The sequence below is a fragment of the Lepus europaeus genome, chromosome 7 (genome assembly GCF_033115175.1).
Source record: "Lepus europaeus isolate LE1 chromosome 7, mLepTim1.pri, whole genome shotgun sequence".
Classification (NCBI taxonomy): domain Eukaryota; kingdom Metazoa; phylum Chordata; class Mammalia; order Lagomorpha; family Leporidae; genus Lepus; species Lepus europaeus.
Window position 1 is genome coordinate 19349529 of NC_084833.1, and position 25870 is coordinate 19375398.

Here is a 25870-nt window from a genome sequence, read left to right on the forward strand (position 1 = left end):
ACTGAACTTGACAATTCTTCAGGGTCACTGGGCAGTATCTCTTGCTCCTCCATGCTGGGACACTTGGAACCAGCTGAACGGGCCACAGGCTGGGAAAACCTCACCAGCTTGGCACCAGCCCTGGTACCTGCCAGTCGCAACCCAGGTCCCCACGTGCAGGTGCTGGGGGCACTGACTGGAAGGCCCGGTGCTGCGAAGAGACCACGCGGCCCTAGGCAGGGGGTGTGTGTAGCTGAGCAGCCTTGAGGCCTCCCGGGACACCTGCACCCTGGCTCTCAGCCCCACTTTCTCTTCTTCCACTGCCTGCCCTCCTGGGTTCCCCAGCACAGGTCCAAAGCCCCTGCCGGCTCCATGCTGGGGAGCAGGGGGTGGGGTTTGGGGGTGGCCTCGAGGAGGAGGTGGGACCAGCAAACAGGGCAGGGGCGCTGCTGCTGCTGCCTCCCCAGGGACCTGGACCGCGGACCCCACCTGCCACAGAGGGCGTGGCCACACAGACCAGTCTCCCACTCTCACTCTTCGTGAGAACCTACACCAGGCGGCTTGGGCGAGGTGCAGCCTAAGGATGCAAGTCTGTCCTTGGCTAAGTTGGTGGTAAGGCAACGCCCTGCAGTTGCAGGAGGCTCAGGGGCCTGAGTAGAGCCACTGCCTGCAGTGCCTGCATCCCATGTGGTCGTGGGTTCGAGTCCCAGCTGCTCCTCTTCCGATCCAGCTCCCTGCCAGTGCGCTGGGAACGCAGTAGAAGATACCCGAAGTGCTTGGGTCCCTGCACCCACGTGGGAGACCCGGATGGAGTTCCAGGCTTTGGCCTGGCCCAGTCCCGGCTGTTGCAGGCATTTAGGGAGTGGACCAGCGGATGGAAGCTCTCCCTCCAACTCTGCCTTTTAAGTAAATAAATACATAAATAAACCTTCAAGAAAGATTTGTCAGCAACTGCAGTTCCCTAGAGTTTGGGGAGCGAGGTGAGCTGCTGAGACCCGTCGCACGCCGATGCCCAGCCGTGCCTGCCTCCTCTGGCTCCCGGTCTCTGGCGCGCACGGCGAGGAGGCCCGGCGCGGGGACGCGCCTCGCCGGCGGAGGGCCCGGTTCTCCCGCGGCTCCGCGCTCCAGGGCGCGCGCCGCGGGCCGGGTGCGATGGACGCCCGCGCCGCTAGAGGGCAGCAGCGTCCCGGCCTTCGCCCGGGCCGAGCGTCTCTGCGCAGGGCCGCCGGGGGCGCGCACAGGGGGCGGCTCTCGCAGAAGAGACCCTGCGGCACCGGGAAGGGAAGGGGCTTACCCAGGGCGCCAGGGCTGCGAGCTGCGGTGGGGCTCGGCCTTCCCGGTCGTGGCGCTCCCCCGTCCCGGCGGCCTTCCCGGCCCGCCCTCCGGCCCCCGGCTTCCGGCTCCCAGCTGCCCTAAACCGCGGCGCCCGAGGCCGGGCTTGGGCTCCCTCTTGTGGACGTTTTTGGAACCTCACGCTCAGCTGGAAAGCGTGGGGAGAGCGCATTTGAGAGGCGCAGGTGCATTCTAAGCTGTTCCCTTCGCAGGCGCGTGTGCGTGCGTTCGCGCGTGCCCCACCTGTGAGCGCAGGCTGCGTGTCTGTGTGCACACGCATGTCCCGAGCTCTTTGGCCTGCATTTTCCACCAAACTCTGTTTTTTGTTTTCTTTTCTTTCTTTCTTTCTCTTCTTTCTTTCTTTCTTTCTTTCTTTTTTTTTTTTTTTTTGAAGATTTGCTTTACTTGAAAGTCACAGTTACACAGAGGAGAGGCAGAGAGAGAGAGAGAGAGGTCCGCCATCCGCTGGTTCACTCCCCAGATTGCTGCAACGGCCGGAGCTGCAGTGATCCGAAGCCAGGAGCTTCTTCCGGGTCTCCCACGTGGGTGCAGGGGCCCAAGGACTTGGGCCATCTTCTACTGCTTTCCCAGGCCACAGCAGAGAGCTGGATCGGAAGTGGAGCAGCTGGGACTAGAACCGGTGCCCATATGGGATGCCAGCGCCGCAGGCAGCAGCTTTACTCACTACGCCACAGCGCCGGCCCCAAACTCTGTGTTTTCCTGTTTTCCACGTCGCACATCATGGCTCAAGAAGCGGATTTTCTTTATTCCACTCGCTTAAGCGGTTAGATTTTCATGCCTCGAGTGGAGTAGTCATGCATGGCTTGGGCGGCACCTGTATAAAGCTGTGCCCTGGTGGGGGGGTTGGGCGGGGAGGCAGGTGGCCCCAAGACAGCCGGGAGCCCTGTGAGCTGGCGATGTGCCCACATTCCATTTTCATGTGTGTCAGTTATGTGACCAACAGGCGCAGGCTGGGGAGGGCTTATCCCCATTGTACAGACTAGGACACTGAGGCCCGGGACAGAACTGCCTGAGCAAAACGCAAGTCCCTCACCCGGTTTTTGGGTGGCCCATTCCCCTCTTTGATAGGCAGGCTAAGCTGGGGCTTTGAAGCCATCGGGTGAGTGCCTGGTACCACTCAGCCCGTCCGGGGCTCCCGAGGCTGGAGGCCAGCTAGTCCAGCCCAGCGGCAGGTGCATGGATGCCCTGGCCAGGCTCTTTGCACGCCCCTCACCCCCTCACCCCCTTACCGTGGCTCCTGGGTCATTTCCTAGTTCTCCGTGGAGCCTGAGGGGTGCAGCCCCCTCTCCCAGGACCCTGTGCCCTCTCCGGAGCAGAGGGTGGGCCGTCCTGGGACCCGTGCCCATGCTCAGAAGCTGCTGGAAGAAGGCAGAGTGCCAGCTATGCAGCGACCTCGCCATGGTGCGTGGGAATTGCTTGCAAGCCCCACCAGGGTCTCCGGGTCCGCTGGTGTGGCGTTGTTTTGGGCAGCGGTTTAAGGCAGCTGGTGGGAAGGGGCGCTCTCCTCGGCGCCTTTGCCTGCTGTAAGCCCTTTCCTGGGGTTCAGGGGAGCTGGAGGGGGAGGCTTGCAAGGGCAGGCGAGGAGCAAGCAACAGCCTGGGAGTCTGCGTGGCACGTGGGGTCGTCACTTTGTAAATTGAGGGTGGGGCAGAGAGACTCCCCCGACTTCAGCCTTTAAAATAAAAGAGCACTCATTTACTTGATGTACAGAGAGAGCTCCCATCCCATGGTTCACTCCCTGAGTGTCTTCCCCCGGGGGCTGCAGCAGGCTGGAGCCAGGTCTGGTACTTGAGCCGTCATTAGGGCCCACAGTAGCAGGAAGCGGGACCTGGCGCAGAGCTGGGCGGGCTCTGCTGTCACTCTGCAGCCCGACTGGCATCTTCACCACTAGCCCAACACCTGCCCCCCCTCCCCCTTCAGTCCTTGATCTTTGTCAGTGGGGGAGTGGGGGGTGTGCCCGGGGCAGCCCGAGCCTGGGCTGAGTTATCAGTGCACGTATCCATTGCCTGCACCGGATCTCTTGTCCCTTGTTGTGATAAGTGTCTTGGTTTTCCTTTGGGAAAGAACCCCTCCCATTCGACGAGGTTTGAGGAGGACCCATGGCTGCACCCTTACTTCTGGCTGCCAGGCCAGTGGCAAGGGCTGGGACCCCAAGCCTGGCGGGTGACTAAGTCCCCGGATGTTTGAGGCACAACCAAGGAAGGGCTGTTTGATCGGCTCGCTGGCTGCAGATCTGTCTTGCTCTTCTCCGCACGGCCGGGGTTTGCGGGGGCGGGGTCTCATCCTCCGCCTTGGATGTCAGGCTCGGCCATCTGGCTTGCTCTGGGCACTAGAAAGGGAGGAAGGGACCACAGCTGGCTCCCCGCTGGGCCCCATCTCTGCCCGCTCTCTTCAATTCTTCACTTGTCCAGGCGGCTGTGGCACCTGCTGCCGGGGTCCCAGGATGGAGAACGTGGAGCAAACTTTCCCCACTTGAAGACGGGAGCCTGGCGTCTCCCAGTTGCCCCCGGAGCTGAGAAGGGAGGGGCGGTGTCACTCGAAGCCCTGAGCTCTCTAAGCCCTGAGTCTGGACTCAGCAGCTGTGCTGTCGCTGGGGAGGGTGACACAGGCGCCCAGGTGGGGTGGGGATCCTGACCCTGGGTGGCCTGTGCATCTGTGGGTGCCGCTCAAGGAACAGGAAGCTGACACACACCGCTGGTTTAAACCACAGTGGGAGTTAGTGGCTCGCGTTAACTCAGAAGCCCAGAGAGTAAGGTGGGCTTCAGGTGCGGCTTGAGCCAGAAGCTCACCGATGGACCAGTGTCTGTGTCTTCCATCTCGTGGTCTTGATGGAGGGAGGTTTGTCTTGGTAGAGCATGCCAGCTTCCTCTCTCGGGTCTCATAGGAGAGAGAGAGAGAGAGAGAGAGAGCTGCTTCTCCAAGCCTGGGAGCTTCTCTCCCAGACCTGACTGCAGGTGTCTCCTTGACCCTCATTGCCTCAAAGTGGGCCATGCTCCCACCCCTGCACCAGTGTCGGGGCTGGGAGGTGGAGGGGGAAGGCTGGGGCAGGCCTGCCAGGATGGGAACAAGTCAGCTGCCCTGCGCACGGAGCCGTACGGGGGGGAAGGAGGGGCAGGGGCGCTGGCTGGGACGGGGGGGCTCCCCCGCTGCTCTGGAGCCTCTGGACATGTGTGCGAGCCAGGCCTCCCTCTTGGGGCCCAACCATTGCTGGAAACGGCTGCTGTTCCTTGGCCTGCGGCCCTGTCGCTCTGCCTGTGTCTCTGCTGTCACGTGGTGTTGTCCCTGCGTGTTTGGGAGCCTCTATATGTGGCCTCTGACTCCGACACCCTCATTGGATTCCGGGGCCCACCCTCGTCCAGCGCCACCTCATCCTACCTGGCTCCACCTGCCAGCTCACGTCCGGAGATTCTGGGTGGTCGGAATTTGGAGGGATACCATCCAAGCCAGTAGAGGATAGCCAGCTAATGTTCCACACGTCATAATTCTTTTTTGGGGGCCAGTGCTGTGGCATAGTGGGTAAAGCTGCCACCTGCCGTGCCAGCATCCAATATGGGTGCCGGTTCGAGTCCGGCTGCTCCACTTCCGATTCAGCTCTCTGCTATGGCCTGGGAAAGCAGTAGAAGATGACCCAAGTCCTGGGCCCCTGCACCCACATGGGAGCCCAGGAAGAAGCAATTGGGGAGTGAACCAGTGAAGACCTCTCTCTCTCTCTGTCTCTCTCTCTGGCTCTCCTTCTCTTTCTATGTAATGCTGCCTTTCAAATAAATAAATAAATCTTTAAAAATATTCTTTTATACTAATATAAGACTACAGAACCCACTCTCAGCTTTTAAAAAAATTTTGAGGTCTGGCATTGTGGCGCAGCTGGTAAAGCCACTGCCAGCAGTGCTGGCTTCCTATATGCACAACAGTTCAAGTCCCGGCTGCTCCACTTCCGATCCAGCTCCCTGCTAATGTGCCTGGGAAAGCAGCAGAAGATGAACTGAGTAGCTGAGCACCTGTCACCCATGTGGGAGGCCCAGAGGAAGCTCCTGGCTCCTGGCCTTAGACTGGCCCAGCTCCAGCCATTGTGGCCATTTGGGGAGTGAACCGACATGGAAGACCTCTCTCTCTCTCTCCATAATTCTGCTTTCAAATAAATAAATAAATATGTTAAAAATGTATTTTTCATTTTTTTGAAAGGCAGAGCAAGAGAGATATCCTCCACCTGCTGGTTTACTCCCCAAATGACTGTAACAGCTAGGTCTGGGCCAGGCTGAGGCCAGGAACTCCATCTGGATCTCCCCACGGGTGGCAGGTGCCCAAGCCCTTGGGCCATCTTCCCCTGCCTTTCCCAGGTGCATTAGCAGGGAGCTGGATTGGAAGTGGAGCAGCCGGGGCTCGAACCAGCGCCCGTGTGGGAAGTTACGCCAGCCCCCTCAAAAGGAACCCCACACCCCTCGCAGTCCCTCCCCCGACCCTGCCTCCTGCCCGTGACAGCCCGTGGTAGGTTTTCTGCCTGTGTGAATTTGCCTGTTCCGGGCAGTTCGTGGCAGTGGGACACTCGGCTTTTGGTGATGGGTTCCTTGCTTTTAAGTACAACATTTCCGAGGTCGGTCCATACTGAAGCAGGCATCCATATTTCACCCCTTCTTGTGGCTGGATGACAGGCTACTGTCAGACCGTGTTGCGTTACACGACACGATCCACGCGCCAGTCCAGGGGTGCTGCGGTGTGCACCCTCTTGTCTCTTACGAACGTCCATGCAGCAGCAGTCGTGAGCTTTGAAAGGCAGAGAGATATCCGACGGTTCACTCCCCAAATAGCAGCAACGGCCAGAGCTGAGCTGATCCAAAGCCAGGAGCCAGGAGCCACTTCTGGGTCTGCCATGTGGGTGCAGGGGCCCAAGCACTTGGGCCATCCTCCACTGCTTTCCCAGGCCAGAGCAGAGAGCTGGATCAGAAATGAAGCAGCTGGGATTCGAACCGTCGCCCATATGGGATGCCGGCACTGCAGGCGGCGCTTTACCCGCTACGCCACAGCGCCGGCCCTCCCATGAGTTTTTTGAGATACTCCTGTGCCCAGCCCCTCCCTCCCCTTCCTTTGGGGGTCTGCCCGCTGCAGGGATGCGCCCCCTGGCGGGCACTTCTGTGTTTGAGTTTAATGGGCCAGCTCTGGCTCCGCTGGGGTAGCCTGGCTTGTCTACTTCCCGGGTTCAGAATTAGGAAGTCACAGACCTGAAATCTCTTTTCCCAAATTGGCTTTTCCAATAGGACTGAGGCTTTTTTTTAGAAAAAAATATTTATACCTTCATAACCACTCGTTTCTTTGAAAGAGAATGATCTTTGATCTGCTGGTTTACGTCCCAAATGCCTGCAACAGCCGGAGCTGGGGTGGGGGTGGGGGGGACTCTGAACGCCATCCGGGTCCCCCACGTGAGTGGCAGGGACCCAAGTACTTGAGCCACCCCTGCTGCCTCCCAGGGTGTGCGTCCGCAGGAAGTGGCCAGCCCAGCGGGGGAGCTGGGGCTGGAGCCCGGTGCGCTAATCCAGGCTGCGGTGTCCCGAGAGGCGACTTAACCACCGAGCCGCACGCCCGCCCCGGGACAGAGGCCATTTGCCATTGCTCTGCCTGAGCCCTGCGTCAGCGTCTGCTGGTTCGCGCAGCCTGGGGAAGAGGACCCCTCGGGCCCTCCATCGCTGGACGGACTTTTCCAGGGGCAGTGGCCGGCACCGAGCAGGAGTTGTTGTGAACAAGGAGCCTCGGCCTGTGGAGCCGCGTGTTCAGACACAGAGAGAGCAGGCCTCGAGCCGACGGCTGGGACCCGGGGGCCGCGCAGGTGTGCTGAGCGGAGGCTGTGGCCGGCTACCGCTGGACTGGGACAGCCCGCTCCGGGGCCTGCTGGGCATGCGCGGGTCACACTGCGCGCTGGTACCCACGCATCCACGGGCCTCCTCCGGATGGTGGCTGTGCGCGGGCCCTGGGGGCAGATCTGGGGGGAGGGCACTGAATTCGGGGAGTTTACGTCAGCACTGGGGCTGGGGGTGGGGGAGGAGGCCGGTCGGGGCGGGGGATACGAGGCCCCCATGGCCAGAGGGAGCTGAGCGCAGGCCCAGGCTGCCCCACCCGTGCTCCCCACGGCATCGGGCGCTCTCAGCCACATCCTGCTGCCTTGTGCTCGGACCTGGGCGGTGGGCGTGGTGTCCGTCTTCCGGATCCCGCCTAGACAGACAGCAAGGGCTCCCTGGGTTCACTTCCGGCAGTGTGACCGTTGGCTGATTGCTAAGCCTCAGTTTCCTCTCCTGTAAAATGGGTTAACAGTCTCCTCCTCGTGGGACTCTTGTGTGGACCTTGAGAGATGAGGCAGGCTGTGGCCTGGGGGGGAGAGGCTCCGGACCCTCCACAGCCGGGGCGGGGGTGGGGCACCCTGTCCAGGCTCCACGGTGAGGGCTGTGTGGTCAGGGAAGGGTGCTGGAGGTCAGGGGCCGGGCCAGGGCCAGCTTTGTCCTCGCCTGTGCTGATGGCCAAGGGACTCCTCTGCCTCCTCCACACTTCCCAGAATCAATGAGGTCCAGAGAGGTGGGGTGGTCCGCCCAAGGTCACACAGCCCATTAGAAGTAGAGCTGGCGCTAGATCCAGGTGTCCAACTGAGGGTTGCTCTCATGGCTGCCCTCCCAGGTGGGGCTCGCGTGCCCTGTCTCTGGGCATGGGAATCTCTGGCCTGGAGCTCCCATCTTGTCCCCCGCACTGGGGTCCTGGGGGGGGGCGCTTCCTGTCACCCCTCCTTGCCTTCCCCTGGGGTCTCTTCCGCCTCTGCTCGGCGGCTGTCAGTGTTTGGGGGAGATTATGCAGTGTTGACATTGGAATATGAATTAGGCAAAAGCGGCAGCCAAATATTGGAATTAAGGGAGCAGGAGCCCAGGCTGGGATCCAAGTGCGCCCAGAGCATCTGTGCCCAGCCTGTTCCAGATGCCTGGCCCCGCCGCCCACCTGAAAGCGGCCAGTCCCCAGCCACAGCCGAGCTGTGCGCAGCCAGGCTCTGGTCCTCGACTGGCTGGCCGGGGGCGGCTACAGCAGCAGGTCCTGTCGGCTTGTATCCCGAGGCCGGGAGGAGGATTTGGGGAGTGTCGGGGGGCCTCAGTCCAAGGCTGTAGCCTTTGTTTTCTTGTCACAGATCCCACTTTTTAAAAAAGATTTATTTTATTTATTTGAAAGACAGAGTTACAGAGAGAGGTAGGGACAGAGAGAGAGGTCTTCCATCCGATGGTTCACTCCCCAGATGACCGCAATGGCCAGAGCTGCACCGATCCAAAGCCAGGAGTCTGGAGCTTCTTCCTGGTCTCCCACGTGGGTGTAGGGGCCCAAGGACTTGGGCCATCTTCCACTGCTTTCCCAGGCCATAGCAGAGAGCTGGATGGGAAGAGGAGCAGCCAGGACTAGAACTGGCGCCCATATGGGATGCCGGTGCTTCAGGCCAGGGCATTAACCCGCTGCGCCACAGTGCTGGCCCCCACAGATCCCACTTCTCTGCTCTTCGACTGTCAGGCGGGTCCGTATTTGCCCAAATGTGTTTGCACAGTCCAGAAAGGAAGTTTCTGGAAAGGGGGCTTCCATGGCCATTGTGTGTTGGGGAAATGTTGTTTTCAACAGAGTCGCTGCAGGAATCACCCAACAGGTGCAGGCAGCATCAGTCTAGCTCCCAGACTTGTTCGTTGAGCAACCCTTATCTTCGTGTGATACCTGTCTTGGACCTGTGTCCGCAGCTCCAGTACCTGCTGCTGGAAGTGCCTGCTGGCCCCTGGTAGGCACTCGGTCTGTCTGTGTTGCACCCGCGGTGTGGAGCCGCAGCGCGCGCCCTGTCTGTGGGTTTTGCGGAAGTTAAATGAAAATGAGCAGCCGCGTGTTGCCCGGGGGTGGGGGCACCATGATCAGCCCGGTCTCCTCTTTCAGCCTACGTGATAAATGTAGAGACACACTGGCAGCTTTGCGCTCCTCCTCCCCCGGGGCTTTCTCACTTTCTCCTCCAGGAGGGCGGGGTTTGAGTCCCGGACCTCCCCCACTGGCCCTAGTCTGGGGATGGTTCCGTGGCGGCAAGCTTGCTGACTGGCAGCACAGGACGTTTCTAGCTTCCAGGGCTCCTGACTCCTGAATCCAGTGCTCTATCTGTCCCAGCATCGTCACAGGGGCCTGGGACAACCCAGGGCACCAGAGAAGCAGGTGGCAGGGGGTACTTCCTAGACTACTGCTTTGGGACACCCTGGCCACCACCAGCCACCCCTCCCGCACCCAGCACTGCCTCAAGCCTCTGCCAGTCACCCAGAGCACCCCATTGAAGGAGACCTAGATCTCAGAGTGTGACCTGGATCACCCAGGCATCAAAGGATGCCATCCGGGCAGGTGTCCTGGTGCGGTGGGTCAAGCCGCCGTCCCATTTCCGAGTGCCCAGTTGAGTCCTGGCTGCTCTGCTTCTGAACCAGCTCCTGCCAATGCGCCTGGGAAAGTGACAGTGGACGGCCCCAGTACTTGGACCCCTGTGATCCATGTGGGTGTCTCAGATGGAGTTCCTGGCTCCTGGCTTTGGCCTGGTCTAGCCCTGGCTGGTGCAGGTATTTGGGGAGTGAACCAGTGGATGGGAATATCTCTCTCTGTCTCTCTGCCTTTCAAATAAGTAAGTAAATAAACAAACAGATTAAAAAAAAAAAAAGAACACAAGTCCAAGTCCACGGATTCAGAACCACTGTGAATTACTGCCCACCCTGCTTAGGAAATGGTTCCTGTCACTTCCCGGGTGCCCCCAGTGCAGGGGGCCTCATCCCATCTCCCCTATGTGCTTCCAGCTGCTTCTCAAAGCTGTCCCCTGGCCTCTGGTCTCCCCTTGCATCTGCCTGGAGATCTCTGTAGACTCTTGTCTCTGTACATCTGTGGCCACCCCCCGCCCCGCCCCTGCCTCAAAATCCTCTAACCACGCAGCCTCGACGCCTCCCAGCCTTGGCTCTTGCTGCCCGCCCCTTGAGCCAAAATGCCTCTCCCCTCTTCCTTATGATAGAATTTTATGCAGGCTATGAGACCCAGCTTCGTCCCACCCGCCCCCTCATCCTCCCTCTTCTTCCTCCCTCCCCAGTGCTCCGGTGGTAGGTGCTTGGTGCTATGCTTTTGCACCATATCCTAACCTACAACGCGCTTGCCGTCCACCTACGTGGATCTCATTATAGGACCAGCCATCCTACACATTCCCAAACATTCAGCATTTTCTTTACATTATAAAAGTAATACCCATCATGTAATGGCTCCAAATGTTCATGGGTAAGAGAGACCGCCCCTTGGCTGACCTGGCTGGCCAGCACTGATCCTCGCTGTGGGAGGGTTCGTGTGTGCTTCCACACGCGTGTACCTGTGTATCCAGCCCGCATGGCAGGGCAAGCATTTATGTTACCAGGTTCTTTGCCATTCTTTGCTGCTGCGAATAAGGCTGCACGCATCACCTTGAGAGGCAAATATTCCTGCGGGCAGAATCTTGGAATTAGGATGGCTGGGTGTGGCAGGGTGTGCACCTGCTCATTGGAACTGGTCCCTGCGGAGCAGTCTCCTCCCAGCCACAGCCTGGCCCCGGTGTGTGAATGCCAGGCTGCCTCTCTGAGGACAGGGTCTGGGTCCCTCCCCCTCCCAGCACCCAGTAGGTCTGCTCAGTGCTTGCTGGGTGCATCTGTAGATTGCCAGGGAAAGCGGAAGCCCCTCTCCCTGAAACATCTGTGACAGCGCAAGAGCAGGAGACCTTGACCCGTTCCATTCGGCTCTCTGAACCGTGAAAACCCCTCGGAGGCCTGGGTACTTTCTTTGTAAGTGTGTGCGGAGGGGGAGTGTGGTTTTTGTCTTCAAAACCGGCGTGGAGGATCTGGGTTGCCATGGCGACTCTGGAGCAGGGCTGCCTTTCCCTCCCCTCCATCTTGGGAGCCCTGGTTGCCATAACAACCGGTGAATCCACTCCTCTTCCCCCAGGTCTGCCGCGCGGGGGCCGCCAGCTTCCCCGCCGGGACTGGACGTGGCTGCTCAGGGGCCTGGGGCGGCCCTGATGTCGCTCGACCTGAGATCCGACCCGACCCGAGAGGGGCTGAGAGTGGAGGGGTGGCGGCAGATGACAGCCTGGCCTGGCGAAGGGGAGGGGCCCCAGATACTGCCGTTTGCATTTGGTTTGAGCGGGTCCCCGAAAGCTTCGTGTGTTTGGGTTTGCCCCGCCATGCGGTGTCAGAGAGGGTGCGGCCTCGTGAGAAGAGCTGGCCCTCCCCGCGGCTACCGGCAGCCGGCTGGCTCCTTCCAGCCTCCAGAATTGCGGGCCGAGTCACCCCTTTTCTCACAAGCCGGCAGTCTCGGGTACTTTGTCGTAGTCAAGGGAAGCGGACGCGTGCCCCAGGCGGTGGAAGGTCAGGGGGGCGTCTGTTGCCTGGTGCCCTGAGGGTCCTCGCTGTCCTGAGGGGCCCGAGGAGAGGGGACATGGGCGCCTCCCGCACTCACCACGGGAGCGTCCTGTGGCTAAATGAGAGGAGGGCGAGAGGCAGGCTGAGCCCCGGGTGGCGGCGGGGTGCTTGTGCCGGGTAACGGGGTAACCCTGGGCAGACGCCCTGGAGGCCGGAGGTGGGAGGACGTAATGTAGACGCGACCCCGGTTTCCCTCGCTCCTGCTTTCCGGGCGTGTCCTGCCTCCGTGACCAGTCCGGCCCAAACCAGAAACTCAGCCTTCAAACTGGCCTCCTCCCTCTGCCCCCGTGCCCCATCCTGTTAGCCACGAGTCCCGTGGATTCCCGGGGGCCGTGGCTTTTGTGGGTGTTCCCCTCTCCCATCACATGCGCCATAGGCGGCCGGAGGGGCGGATCTGGCCGGGGCCTCCTCTCCCTCGTGCGCCCTGTCTGCGGGGGTAGAGGACTCCCCCCCCCCCCCCCCGCTGGGGCCCTCCTCCTGTGATCTTTGCTTCCAGCCACCGGGTCACTCCAGGCAGGAAGCTCCGGTCCTTTCCCCCTGGAACACACAGCTCGGCGCCCTGGGGTCGCCTTTCCCTGCCTTCCCTGTGAGATCAGCTCGGGTCCCCTCTCTGAGATCATGGGGGACGAGAGAGGTTCCGGTCCGTTCACCGGCTGAGCGCTGCACAGGAAACGCAAGGAACACGAGAACGGAAGTGCGCTCGCTGGGGCCGGTGCTGTGCGGCGAGTGATGCTGGCATCCCTATCAGAGCACTGGTTCCAGTCCCAGCCGCTCCGCTTCTGATGCAGCTCCCTGCTAATGTGCCTGAGAATGCAGGAGAGGATGGCCCAAGTGCTTGGGCCCCTGTACCCACGTGGGAGACCCGGAAGAAGCTCCTGGCTTCAGATCAGCCCAGCTCTGGCTGTCACAGTCATTTGGGGAGTGAACCAGCAGATGGAAGACGTCTCCCCGTCTCTCTGCCTCTCTGTAACTCTGCCTTTCAAATAAATAAATCTTTTTTTTTTTTTTAATTTTTTGACAGGCAGAGTGGACAGTGAGAGAGAGAGACAGAGAGAAAGGTCTTCCTTTTGCCGTTGGTTCACCCTCCAATGGCCGCCGCGGTAGCGCGCTGCGGCCGGCGCACCGCGCTGCTCCGATGGCAGGAGCCAGGTGCTTCTCCTGGTCTCCCATGGGGTGCAGGGCCCAAGGACTTGGGCCATCCTCCACTGCACTCCCGGGCCACAGCAGAGAGCTGGCCTGGAAGAGGGGCAACCGGGACAGGATCGGTGCCCCAACCGGGACTAGAACCCGGTGTGCCGGTGCCGCAAGGCGGAGGATTAGCCTGTTGAGCCACGGCGCCGGCCTAAATAAATCTTTAAAAAAAGAAGTAATGTAAGAGAATTCCCCAGAATGAAAGGACTGGAGTTCCTAGCTGCTTCGGTCCCCTGAGTACCCAACTCAGGCCATGAAAAACAATCCATACCTTCAGGCTTGTCGTTAAGACTCTTAGAGGCAGGGGTCAAGAGCAATTCTGAGAAGTTTCTGGAGAATGCTGGCTGGGACAGGCACTTGCCTCAGGCATAGCATTTAAGGGGGGGCCAAAAAACTCATGGTCAAGACACACACAAGCGGGGCCGGGGCTGTGGTGCAGCAGTTAAAGCTGCTGCCCGCAGTGCCGGCATCCCATATGGGCGACGGTTTGAGTCCCGGCTGCTCCTCTTCCCATCCAGCTCTCTGCTGTGGCCTGGGAAAGCAGTGGAAGATGGCCCAAGACCTTGGGCCCCTGTATCCACATGGGAGACCCAGAAGAAGCTCCTGGCTCCTGGTTTTGGATCAGCTCAGCTCTGGCCATTGAGGCTAATTGGGAAGTGAACCAGCAGATGGAAGACCTCTCTCTCTCTTTCTCTCTGCCTTCTTTCTCTGTGTATCTCTGACTTTCAAATATATAAACAAATATTTAAAAACACAAACACATACAAACTTCACTCTTTAAAAAAAACATCAGGCAAAATAACCTATCATAAACAGAACAGCAGCATTTTATAAAAAGACAAACCACCACGGGGCGGGGTGGGGGGCTAGGCGAGCGAGGCTGAGTCAGGTCTGGGTCTGGTCTTTATTTACTTGTAGGACGGGCAGTGTGACGGCTGGATTTTGGTACACTGCCTTAAACATCTGCATCTTCTCAGATGCGCGCTCCGCTCCCCTTCCACTGGTCCCGGCCCTGCACATGGATGGAAGGATGGATGATAACGATGGTGTTGTCCAGCCAGGTGCCAACGAGGGAGCGGTCGTCTATGGATTACCGGAGGTCATTTGCAAATAGACAGGCATTGCAATGGGAGTGGGTGGCCGTGGCAGAGCACAAAAGGGTGACATGGGGGAGGATTCCGTGAAAGACTTGGAGGCAGTGATCCTCGGCTACACAATTAAGAGCAAGGTGGAAGCCAGGGCAGCTGAGGAGCAGACAGCCGCTGCGCAGGTGAACGTGCGGAAGTGACGCGGAAGGTGAGGTGGTGCTTCCGCAAACCTGCGGTTCTGGCAGGGTCTCCAGTGAGGAGCTCTGCTTAGTGGATCCCCCGCCCCCCCACCCCGCACTGTCTCCTGACTTTATTTGTTGGCTTTCGTTAGGGCTTGATGCAAATGACTCTATTTCGATTTGACAACTTCCGTAGCACCAACCTTCCCAACAGCAACGCTGGACGTTTGAAGACAAAGGGACGATGCCTTTGAGAACTCTGGGAAAGTTTCCACGTAGCCTTCCCTGCCAACTGGACTGCCAGTTGGTCCCGAGGGGGGAAGAAAGAACTTTCCAGAAAGAACCTGCGTCCCGGGTAACTTCTCAGGAAATGACTGAAGATGTGCTCCGTTACCACCAGGGAGCCGGGAGAGAAGGGGGGGACCTGGAATGGGGCTCCCACCCAGGAGTGAGGAGGGCAGGGGAGCCCTGGGATAACGCGAAGGGAACACCAGGAAGGCAGTTGTGCCGGGGCCCAGATGGGCGCTGGCCCAGAGCAGCAGGAGGTCAGAAGGCTCCGGGGGTGAGGGCATTTGGCCCTAGGAAAATAAATGAGGCTGACAAATTATCTGACAGGTTTGGTCATGTGGAAAATGATATTGAGGGCATGGAAAGATTTGGTCAATTATTAAAAAAAAACACAAAGCAAACAAACCTAAGTTGGTAAAAAAATGAGGTAATCATTACCAGGAGAAAACAAAAAGAGAAAGAAAGTAGGATCGTAGCCTATTGCTTGGGCCAAGAATAAAATCCATCGACACGGGAGTAGAAGTGAAAATGTAGACCAGGGATTTCAAAACACTGAGCTAGGATTGTTCTGGAAGCCTTGGGGGAGGCGAAGAGGGACTAGAGGAGAAACTCCTCTACCACCAGGAGATGTTGGTCTTAATTCGGGAGGTAGAAACAGGTGCACAGGAGCAGGGCGAGGGATGACGGGTGGGGCTGGGGACCGGAGCCTGACTGTCCTCAGTTGTGAGCCACAGCAGGTGGTCTGCATCCACACATTCGACCACCGTGGAGCCAGAATATCCCAAAGATGGCCTCTGTACTGAATGTACAGACTTATTCATTTATTTATTTGATAGGTAGAGTTATAGACAGGGAGAGAGACAGAGAGAAAGGTCTTCCGTCTGTTGGTTCACCCCACAAATGGCTGCTACAGCCAGAGCTGCGCCAATCCGAAGCCAGGAGCCAGGTGCTTTCTTCTGGTCTCCCATGCAGGTGCAGGGCCCAAGGCTTGGGCCATCCTCCACTGTACTCCCAAGCCACAGCAGAGAGCTGAACTGGAAGAGGAGCAACCAGGACTAGAACCTGGTGCCCATATGGGATGCTGGTGCTGCAGGCGGAGGATTAACCAAATGAGGTATGGCACTGGCCCTGTACACACTTTTAAAAATGACTTTTTTCTTTAAATCAGAGAGAGATTGAACAGACTGAGAGAGATAGAGCTTCCATCCCTAAAGGCCTGTGATGACGGGAACTGGGCCAGGCCAAAGCCAAGAGTCAGGAATTCCATCTGGGTCCCCCGTGTGGGACGCAGGAGCCGTCCCCTGCTGCCTCCCGGAGTGTGCACTAGCAGGAAATTGGAAGTGGGAACTGAAGCTGGGAATTGAACTCAGGCGCTGGGCTATGAGACACGGGCATCCGAACCAGGGTCTTCAGCACCGGGCCAAATGCCCACTCTCTACTTCCGTTCTGGTCATGATTCCATAAATGACGCAGCGTAACAAGTGTCTAAAGAGCTGTAGGTGGTGCCAGCCATGATAAGTCGTCCAGAGGTGATTCAGAGCGTGGGGGCAGCTGCGTGTGCCTCCCATGCAAAGGCCGCATCGTTTCAGATGAGGGCGGGGGTCCTGGACCCCACCAGCCGGTGGATGTGGAGGCGGGACTATGTGTGGTTTTCGGGAGACTGACAAGTGATGTTCCGGTGAAAGCAAAAGCAAACCAGCAGAGGAGAGCAGCTCAGGCTCTGCCTTCACGGGGGATGAGCGAACGATCCCCCCACCTTTTTTTTTTTTTTTTTAATAAAGTTGATTAAGTACAGAAAAATTAAAAACCAAACTTGGGAAGAGGGTGAACTCGGAACACCATGCTAACATGAAGGGACATTTTCCGATCGCATTTGGTCACAGGTGGTAATGAATACCCCGTCCCCATCCCCTCCTATTTTTAAGGGTCAGCTTGGGGCTGGTTGAGCTGGGAGTGGGAAGCAGGTGCACCTGGGCCCCAGCACGCTCTCTGTCACTCAGCTGTGAGGACGAGGCAAGTTATTCAATTTCTCTGAAGTTCAGTTTCCTTCTGAGTATGGTGGAGATAATAAGAGGAAGAAAAAAAGCCAGGACACCCCACTAGGTACCCCGCCAGATTGCAGACCCCCGGGGAGGGCCCTTTAATGGTTGAGCTTCTGGGGGACCATGATACCCAAACTGCAGTCGGGGTGTCGTTAAGGACTGCGAAGCCACAGGCAAAGTACCTGGCACACAGTAGGTGCTACTAAATAGTGGGTCGTTTTGTGGAGCTGTGGGACAGCCAGTGACCCTGCCTCTTGGGTCTGTCCCCGGGGCACCTCCTGGGCGGCTCTGGCCGCTGCTGTGGTGCCGCTGGCCACCCAGCCTCTGCGTGGGCACACTGTGTCGGGACACATTTTCAGGGGGTGTGTGAGGGCCTCCGTTTGGGGATCAGGGCAGAGAGAGTCTCAGCGGCTTTGCCTGTTTTCCAAACAGAAATTATTTAGGTGGGAACAGACTCAAGTGGAAGTTTCCATGATTTTCGCACGACCTTTAAATCCCCCAGATTCGCAGTCTCTTTCTTTCTCTAATGAAAATCTGGATCGTCTGGGAGGAAAGACAGTTAATTTGCTGCTGCTGCTGCCTTGCAGGGGGCCTGGCTTCCCCCCCTCCCCCTCCCCACCGCGGTCTTATTGGCTCCAGGCGGCTCCTGCCCCCATGGCTGCTCTGCCCACTCACTCGGCCCACCGCAGTCCTCCCTCCCCGCTCCCTCCGTGGGAACTGCCTGCTCAGAACTCTCCAAGCCCCACCCCGTGGCCAGCGCAGCGGGAGACCTTGTGCAACTTCCTCCTTGGGCCCGGGTCTGAGCCCCTTGCCTGAAATGCCTGTTCTCTGGGCTCCGGGGTCTCCTGGTTTGCTTGCCGTTGTTGGCGAACGCTTTCTCTGCACCCTGGCCCGCTAATTAGTCGCTGAGGTTCAGTCCACGCGGCTCTGTCCCGTTCTTCCCTCCGGACCTCCGTAACCCTCAGCTCCCTCCCTCCCTGGAGCCCTAGGGTCTCCTGGACGCCTGCGTGTCTGTGCTGAGATGTCTTGAAGCTGCGGCTACTGTCTGATCCAACCTGTCCCCAAGCCCCAGCCTCTAGCTCCCGGTCCCGGTCCTCCTCCCCCTGTCATTAACCCCATTCTCCCCCACCCTGATTCAACTGCTTCTCGGCCAGCCCCACGCCCTCTGATCTAATCGGAGTGGCCTCCACGCCTCACCACCCCGAAGCGCACGGTCACTCCCCTGTTGTGCCTGGAACATCTGGCAGGCCATGTTGTCGCCGTCACTTCTTTTTAAGAGTCTTGGTGTTAAGGGATGATCTGTTCATTCAGAGGCCAACGGGTGATGCAGTGACCTTGGTCCCCCAGGGCCTGGCCGAAGATGGTGTGTCTGCCTTCATCCCTGTACTGAGGGCCTGTCTCTTTCTCTTCTTCTCTTTCTTCTTCTTTTTGATTTATTTTATTTATTTGAAAGGCAGAGTTATAGAAAGGGAGAGAGAGAGAGAGGTCTTCCATCCACTGGTGCACCCCCCCAAATGCCCAGGACGGCTGGAGCTGGGCCAGGCTAAAGTCAGGAGCCAGGGGCTTCTTCCGGGTCTCCCACACCGGTGCAGGAGATCAAGCTCTTGGGCCATCTTCCACTGCTTTCCCAGGCCATCAGCAGGGAGCCTGAAGAGGAGCAGCTGGGACTGGAACTGGCGCCCATATGGGATACCAGCGTTGCAGCTGGTAGCTTCGCCCACTACGCCACAATGCTGGCTCCAGTCTCATTCTCTCTCTCTCTCTCTCTCAAATATTTATTTACTTATTTATTTGAAAAGCAGAGTGACAGAGAGAGGGAGAGACAGAGAGAAAAATCTTCCATCCACTGATTCACTCCCCAAATGGCTGTGACAGGCAGGGTTGGGCGAAGCCAGGAGCCAGGTCTCCCACGTGGGTATCAGGGGCCCAAGCACTTGGGCCATCCTCCGCTGTTTCCCAGGAGTATCAGCCGTGGCTGGATTGGAAGCGGAGCGGCTGTAGTGCGCGCAGTGTGTGGTGAGGAGGCGGTTCTTGGAGGCTCATGGCTCCGCTCTCTCCTCAGTGTCCGGGTTCCACCCTGGGAGGAGCTGTTGGAGTCTCCAGAATGTGAATTCTCCAGATTCTTAGAGCGTGTCTAAGGCCGGTCAGAGGTTCCCCGCTCCACGGATGCTCACAGAGCTGTGTCTTTTCTCTTCATCTGGCCAGGGAGCGTCCCCCCTTGGGGGTGGGGGGGCGTGGACTAACATTCCATCCTGCCGGCAGAGACAAGGTACCTCCCGCCAAGTTTGTGCAACGGACGCTGTTTGGGGGATTCATAAAGCTTACTGACCCCTTCTTGGGATAAAAGACACAGAGTTTAGAACATAAAATTCACAGGAGTATAGAGGAACTGGGCTGAAAGCTATCATTAAAATATTTACAACAGCAATTTGTTTTTTTGACAGGCAGAGTGGATAGTGAGAGAGAGAGAGAGACAGAGAGAAAGGTCTTCCTTTTTGCCGTTGGTTCACCCTCCAATGGCTGCTGTGGCAGGCACATCGCGCTGATCCAAAGCCAGGAGCCAGGTGCTTCTCCTGGTCTCCCATGCGGGTGCAGGGCCCAAGCACTTGGGCCATCCTCCACTGCCTTCCCAGGCCATTGCAGAGAGCTGGCCTGGAAGAGGGGCAACCGGGATAGAATCCGGCGCCCCAACCGGGACTAGAACCCGGTGTGCTGGCGCTGCAAGGCGGAGGATTAGCCTGTACAACAGCAATTTTTGTGTATATAGGAACACCATACTTCTTTAGTAACACATTCAATAATCACTGTTTTTTTAAACAGTGATCAACATAAGGGTATTTTTAAAAAGATTTATTTATTTATTTGAAAGGCAGAGTTACAGAGAGGCAGAGAGAGAGAGAGAGAGAGAGAGAGAGAGAAAGAGAGGTCTTCCATCTGCTGGTTCACTTCCCAATTGGCCATAATGGCTGGGGCTGCATCAATCTGAAGCCAGGAGCCAGGAGCTTCTTCCAGGTCTCCCACGTGGGTGCAGGGGCCCAAGGACGTGGGCCATCTTCTACTGCTTTCCCAGGCCGTAGTTGAGAGCTGGATGAGAAGTGGAGCAGCCGGGATTTGAACCAGCGCCCATTTGGGATGCCGGCACTGCAGGTGGTGGCGGCTTTACCCGCTACGCCATAGCGCTGGCCCCATATAAGCGTATTTGTGAGCTAGCTGCAGTATTATGTATGAGAGGAACACTATCTACCTCCATGGTTTGTAGCCTGTATTTAGACAATGGAAGGAAATGCTAAGTTTCAGTTGGAGACGATGAGTGTGGTCCATCCACCTGAGCACGGAAACCACAAGAGGACTTTATTTGGGAGTGTTCGGAGTCGCAGTTCCCGAGATGCGATTTCAGATGGCGCTGAGCCAGTGTTCTGAGGGGGGGCGCGCGACTTTGTACAGGAGACCAGATGCTGAGAAGGATCGGAGCTGCGTGACCGACAGAAGATAAAGACCGTGCAAATAGGAGTCCCCATGAAAAGGGGCTGGCGCCGTGGCACAGCAGGTAAAGCTGCCACCTGCAGTGCTGGCATTCCCATGTGGGCGCTGGTTCGAGTCCCACTGCTCCACTTCCAATCCAGCTCCCTGCTAATGGCCTGGGAAAGCAGCGGAGGGTGGCCCAAGTGCTTGGGCCCGTGCAACTGTGTGGAAGACCCAGCAGAAGCTCCTGGCTCCTGGCTTCAGTCTGGCCCAGCTTTGGCCTTTGTGGCCATTTGGGGAGTGAACTGGCAGATGGAAGACCTCTGTCTCTCCTCCCCGCCCCCCCCATAAGGCCGGCACAAAACACACCAAACACCGGAGTAAGGGAAAGGGTTTATTGGGGAAAACTCGACAGACAGGAGGGAAAGAGTGAAGAAGGAAAACAGGGGAAAGGAGAGTGAGAGAGAGATTAGGAGACGGAGAGAAAGAGAGCCACGTGTTCAGGAACAGGTCCTTTTAAAACTTTGCCGGGTGGAGGGCAGGCAGGAAAGTAGGAACAGCGAATCCCATTAGGATGGGGGTGGGGCTGACACTGATGGTTGGGCCATGTGGCCACCTGGCTTCCAGCAATGGTGGCGGCTGCTAGAGCCTAGGATGGTGTCCCGGGTGTAGATTGTGCTATAGATAAGACTGCGCCATTTTACTAACACCCCCCATCCCTCTCTCTCTAACTCTACCTTTCAAATAAATAAATCTTAAAAAAAGAAATGTCTGTAAAGACACCAGCCTGGTAACTGAGCGCAGTGGAGTTGTTCCAGGTGCCTGCAGTTAAAGGGTGGCGTGGCCGCAAGTTCAAGTTCGAGTTCTACTGCCTGAGCCTTGCCCCCTTGCCCCCTCTAGCACCATTTGGAAAAATTCCTTCAATGTTGCTTTCGTGGCAAATTCTCCTTTCATTTTCCCAACACCAAGGTGCGAACTCTCTCCCCGCTCAGGTCCGCAGGCCCCCCGTGCAGAGACTCCGGGTCCTCGACTCTGGGTCCCGGTGGAGAACCTGAAGCCCTGCTTCTTCCACGAAGCCCTCCCTGACGACCACGCTTCTGTGTGAGGTGTCCCTCGGGCTGAACGCTTGGAGCGTGCATGCATTCATTGGTTGTTCACTGGACATCAAGGTTCCTCTTCCTCATCCGGACCGCTGTGCCAGATGCTGATGAGTAATCAAGAACCAGTGGAAGAGACAGCTGCCGCTTCAGCCAGCCGTAACCCTAACCAAGACGGGCTCTGGGCAGGGCTTCACACAAAGGCCTGACGGATTCCAGGGCAGACAGACCTTAGCATTTCAACCTGGGGAGGAGGGAAACTCTCCAGAGGGGAGGTGACCTTGAGCTTGGCCTTGGAGCGGGAGTAGGAAGTAAACAGTTTCCACATGGTCTCGTTAGATCTTGCTGGTATTTTTCTTTACTCCGTCTTGCCACAAGTAAAGAGGAAGTCCCCAGCGAGGGGTGATCGCGGCTCCGCGTGGCCTTTGTGCTCCCCTGAACTGAGCCGTGGTATTAACCCCCGATTCCGGTGACCAAGGGGTCTTGGAGTTCAAAGGGTTGACCGAGTCATTGCGGATGCTAGCTGGGGAGGAGAAAGGGCCAGGCCCTGAGACGATTTGCTGCAACTCCCAGCGGCAAGCCCAGGTTGGAAAATGTCTGTGTGGCTAGAACTAAGAGCGTCTTGTTCCTAATGAACATGGGGGGGGGGGGGGGTGGAGCACAGGAGGTTTCCCTGGCACCTGCCATGGCTGTGGATTAGAGGGTGCGCTGTGGGGAGGGGGACAACGTAGGGATAGGAAGTCTGTGAGTAGGAGAGGAGCCTTGGGGATGGGTGGGGGTTCACGGGCCAGAAGGCTTATGCATAGACAGGTGCCTGGAGGTTGCAAGTGACAGGACTTTAACAGTGAAAAGCGCCTTTTAGTTCTTTGGGCCTGTGTCTTGGCGCTCCTGAATCTCCCTCCCCCCATGTCTCCTCCCGTCCATCCTCTGGCCCCTTGCAAGTACCTTTAGGCCCTGTCCGAATGTTTCTCTTGGAACGCTGAGTGTTCAATACACGCCTGTTGATTGTGTGTTTTTGGAGTGTGACCCCTCTGGCAGGCAACCATTGCTTTCCAACAAGCTCGCCCCAAAGCCAAGGCTTCCGGCAGTGATCTGCGTGTCTCACGGCTCCCAGGGGGAGTTTTGGTGATCTGGGCCAAGCCTGGCAGCTCTCAGCTGGGCCCTGTGGTCGCTGGCTCGCCGGCCAGAGGCTGACTGCTCTGGGATGCTCTTGGCTCCTCTACGCCTGCTTTTCCAAGTGGTGAGCTGGCCTCGTGTTGTTCCATTGGCCCAAGTCAGTCTCAGGGCCTGGTCTCACTCAGTGTGGGAGAGCAAGCTTCCGGGGAGGCATAGATAAACCTGGGCAGGAATGGGCCCAACCTGGCACGGTCATCGTGACCACACGACGCGCCTCAGAGCCTCTGCGGCACGGGATAGATCTAAACCGATCCATCAGTGCTCAACTAAAACAGCTCAAATGTGGGTGTCAGTTTGTAAGCTCGGCCGGTCTCGGGGCCCCTCCTGGGACTTCGTCCTGAGCATTTGAAGAGCGATCCTGGCAGAGACTGGCGGGCCGTCCTCTCATTGTTATTATTTTTAGCAGGATGCAAACCCATCGCGTTGCCCCTTCCTGTTTGATGTGCTGGGCGGTTAAAGATCCCACGCAATCTCTCCCAGAGATGTCTTCCTCCCCCCGCCCCCGAGGGCGTCTGCGACAATCCCAAGCACCTTTCTCTCTGGTACCTGAGTCACAGTTGCTATAAATATCAGACATTGCGTTAGTGGCTCAGGGTCACGGCTCGGCTCCGCTGCACCACCCGCGCTCACCTCTCTCAGTGAGAGGCAACGGCCGGGCAGGCACAGCGGAGTGCAGTATATGGGTCAGAAGGCTCTTGTCTGAGCAAGCAAGCACAGCGTGTGTGTGTGTGTGTGTGTGTCTGTGTCTGTGCGCTGGGGGCACACAGCACAGGGCAGCTAGCGGGGGTGTCAGGTGTCTCCCGGATGTAAGGTACCCTGGCCGCCTTGAGTCTCTGCCCCGACCGGCCCCCACGCTATGCTGCTAACACATCAATGAGCAGCGTGAGCTCCAGCAGCTGCCTACAGCTCTCTCAGCTCCAGTCCTCGCCTAATCTGCACACGGGAAGGTCGCGCCTCTTGTCTGCCCCTCCCGGAAGGAGCGGGGATTTTACTAAGCCGCTGCTAACAAGCTGAGGTTTCTGTTATAGGTGAACACTGCACTCAAGGCAACGCGGGAAGAAAGGCTTACCTGTTCGTGGTCTGGAGCCCGGGAAGTCCTGTACCAGGCAATGTCAAGGGGCCGGCGTCTGCCCAGCACCAGGGCCTTCCAGCTGTGCGGTGCCACGGCAGAGGGGATCACATGGTGAGACCCGGCAAGCTGCTGGCTGGAGCCCCTCCTCTTTCATTTAAAAAAAATTAAAGATTTATTTATTTACCTGAAAGGCAGAGATACAGAGAGAAGCAGAGAGAGAGAGAGAGAGAGCGAGCGAGCTGATCATGTGAAATTAGCTTGGTTGTGGCAAAGGTTTCATTATATACACGTATCAAACAGGCCCACATGGGGCCGGCGCTGTGGCACAAGGAGGAAAGCTGCTGCCTGCAGTGCCGGCATTTCACGGGTTCGAGTCCCGGCTGCTCCGCTTCTGATCCAGCTTCCTGCTAACACGCCTGGGAAAGCAGCAGAGGACTGCTCAAGGGCTTGGGTCCCTGTGCCAATTCGGGAGACCTGGATGAAGCCCCAGGCTCCCTGCTTCAGCCTGGCCCAGTCTGGCCGCTGCAGCCATCTGAGGCGTGAACCAGCAGATGGAAGATTTCTGTCTCTCCCTCTGTAGCTCTGCCAAGTCACATTGCGCACCCCCCCCCCCCCAGTATATGCCATTTTTATTTATCAATTATACCTCAGTAAAAGAGAGGAAACAGGGGCAGGCAGCGTGGTCAGTCCTGGGCGGCGTGCTTGTCAGAGGTCTTGGTTTTTGCCTCCGGGTCGATTCTGCCCTCCTCTGAGTCTGGGGACCCGGACCAGACCCAGCCTCTGCCTGCAGGGGGCCAGCTTCCCGCGGTGACCAGGCATCTTCCCCCTGTGGACAGGTCTCCGCACTTTCTTTATTACTTTCTTCTTCTTCTTCTTTTTTTTTTCAAAGATTTATTTATTTGACAGACCAGAGTTACAGACAGAGAGGAAGAGACACAGAGAGATCTTCACCGGCTGGCTCACTCCCCAGATGGCCGCAATGGCTAGAGCTGAGCTGATCCAAAGCCAGGAGCCAGGAGCTTCCTCCAGGTCTCCCATGTGGATGCAGGGCCCAAGCACTTAGGCCATCCTCCACTGCTTTCCCAGGCTATCAGCAGAGAGCTGTATCGGAAAAGGAGCAGCCGGGACTCGAACCGGTGCCCTTATGGGATGCCAACATTGCAGGTGGTGGTTTAACCTACTGTGCTACCACGCCGGCCCGTCTGAACTTTCTAGAAGTCCATCAGGCAGGCCCGTGACTCTCATTTCCTAATACTCTGCCATAACATATTTCTGAGGTTGTTTTATCCTGAGGGTGTTTCTGTTGTTTTCTTTTCTTTTTCCTCAAAAACGTACCTGAATTGAATTAGGACATCTGGTTAGAATATCTTTTTTTTTTTTTTGGCTTAAGTATGTTTGACTTTATTTATTAATTAAAAAAAAAAAATGAGAGAGAGAGAGAGAGAGAGAGAGAGAGAGAGAATGTCATTGCTTGCTTCACTCCCTCAATGCCTTAACAGCTGGTGGGCATGAGCTGGGGTTGGAAGCTCAGTCCTGGTTTCCCACGAGCAGAGATCCGCTCACCTGGGTCATCGCCAGGGCCTCCCAGGGTGTGCACTCGGGCCCTCAAACATGGTACATGGGGGATTTAACTGCTAGGCTGAATATCCACTCCTGAGTATGTTTAAACCAATCTTTAACATGGGGCCATATTTCCAGTGACGGTGTACCCTAAAAACAATGCTTTGCATCCAGAAAAAAATGAAGATAGCACCACAAGTTCCCCTTTGACCACGCTGGAGGTCCGGCTGTGGGCACGGGTCCCTCCCACGGCCATCTCCTGGGGCAGCCACCTGTGCCAGCGCCCACGGCTGCTCGCTTGTCAGAGGTGTGGAGGAGAAATGAGCATGTGCACAGGTTCCCTTTAGTTGTCGCTGCCGCAGGTGCAAGGTGTTCTTTAAACTGGGACACTGGCCTCCTTGAACTAGACAAGAATTCTAGAAACACAACGTCGTGCCTGAGTCACCGCTGAGACTTGCCGCTGACTCCATCTCTCCTTGATAGGTTCTTCAACAGTAACCTCGATTACATCATCTACTTCTTGTTGTCGGCCCTTCATCTGCTCTCTTCCTGCATCTTGTTTATCGAGCCCACGGTTGGGCCGCCTCACCCCCGAGACCTGTGCATCGTATTCTGAAATTTTCTCTAGAAATAGAAGCTGAGTTTTCCTTGTGTCGCTGTGACCGTGGACACGCCCCTCCCCCAACCCGCCACCTGCTGTGCGTATTTGAAATACATCATCGCACTTGGCGGGCCTTTCTTACGGCTGGTCTTCTGTATGATCTCAGCCGCCCTCCAGAGTCCCAGGGGTCCTGTTCAGTATGCGGAGAGACATTCGCAGGGAGGGGACGCCGACCTGCCCAAGGTCATGCAGTGGCTTGAAAAAAAAACGGTCCCCGATCTTGGCAAATGCGATATGAGCAAAACACAGGAACATGTGTGTGTGAGCAGTT

General features: G+C 57.5%; 1 protein-coding gene across 1 annotated transcript in view; it reads right to left on the reverse strand.

Annotated features, from left to right (window-relative positions):
* The window catches only part of LOC133763696 (basic proline-rich protein-like), a 105790-nt gene that overhangs the window by 19646 nt on the left and 60274 nt on the right, over positions 1-25870 (reverse strand). The window contains exons 4-9 of the mRNA XM_062197484.1: positions 11821-11927; positions 11684-11775; positions 10745-10811; positions 7438-7533; positions 7181-7303; positions 1002-1244 (exon numbers count right to left, since the gene is read on the reverse strand). Of these exons, the coding sequence (XP_062053468.1) occupies positions 1002-1244; positions 7181-7303; positions 7438-7533; positions 10745-10811; positions 11684-11775; positions 11821-11927 (728 nt within the window). The remainder of the gene's footprint in view (positions 1-1001; positions 1245-7180; positions 7304-7437; positions 7534-10744; positions 10812-11683; positions 11776-11820; positions 11928-25870) is intronic.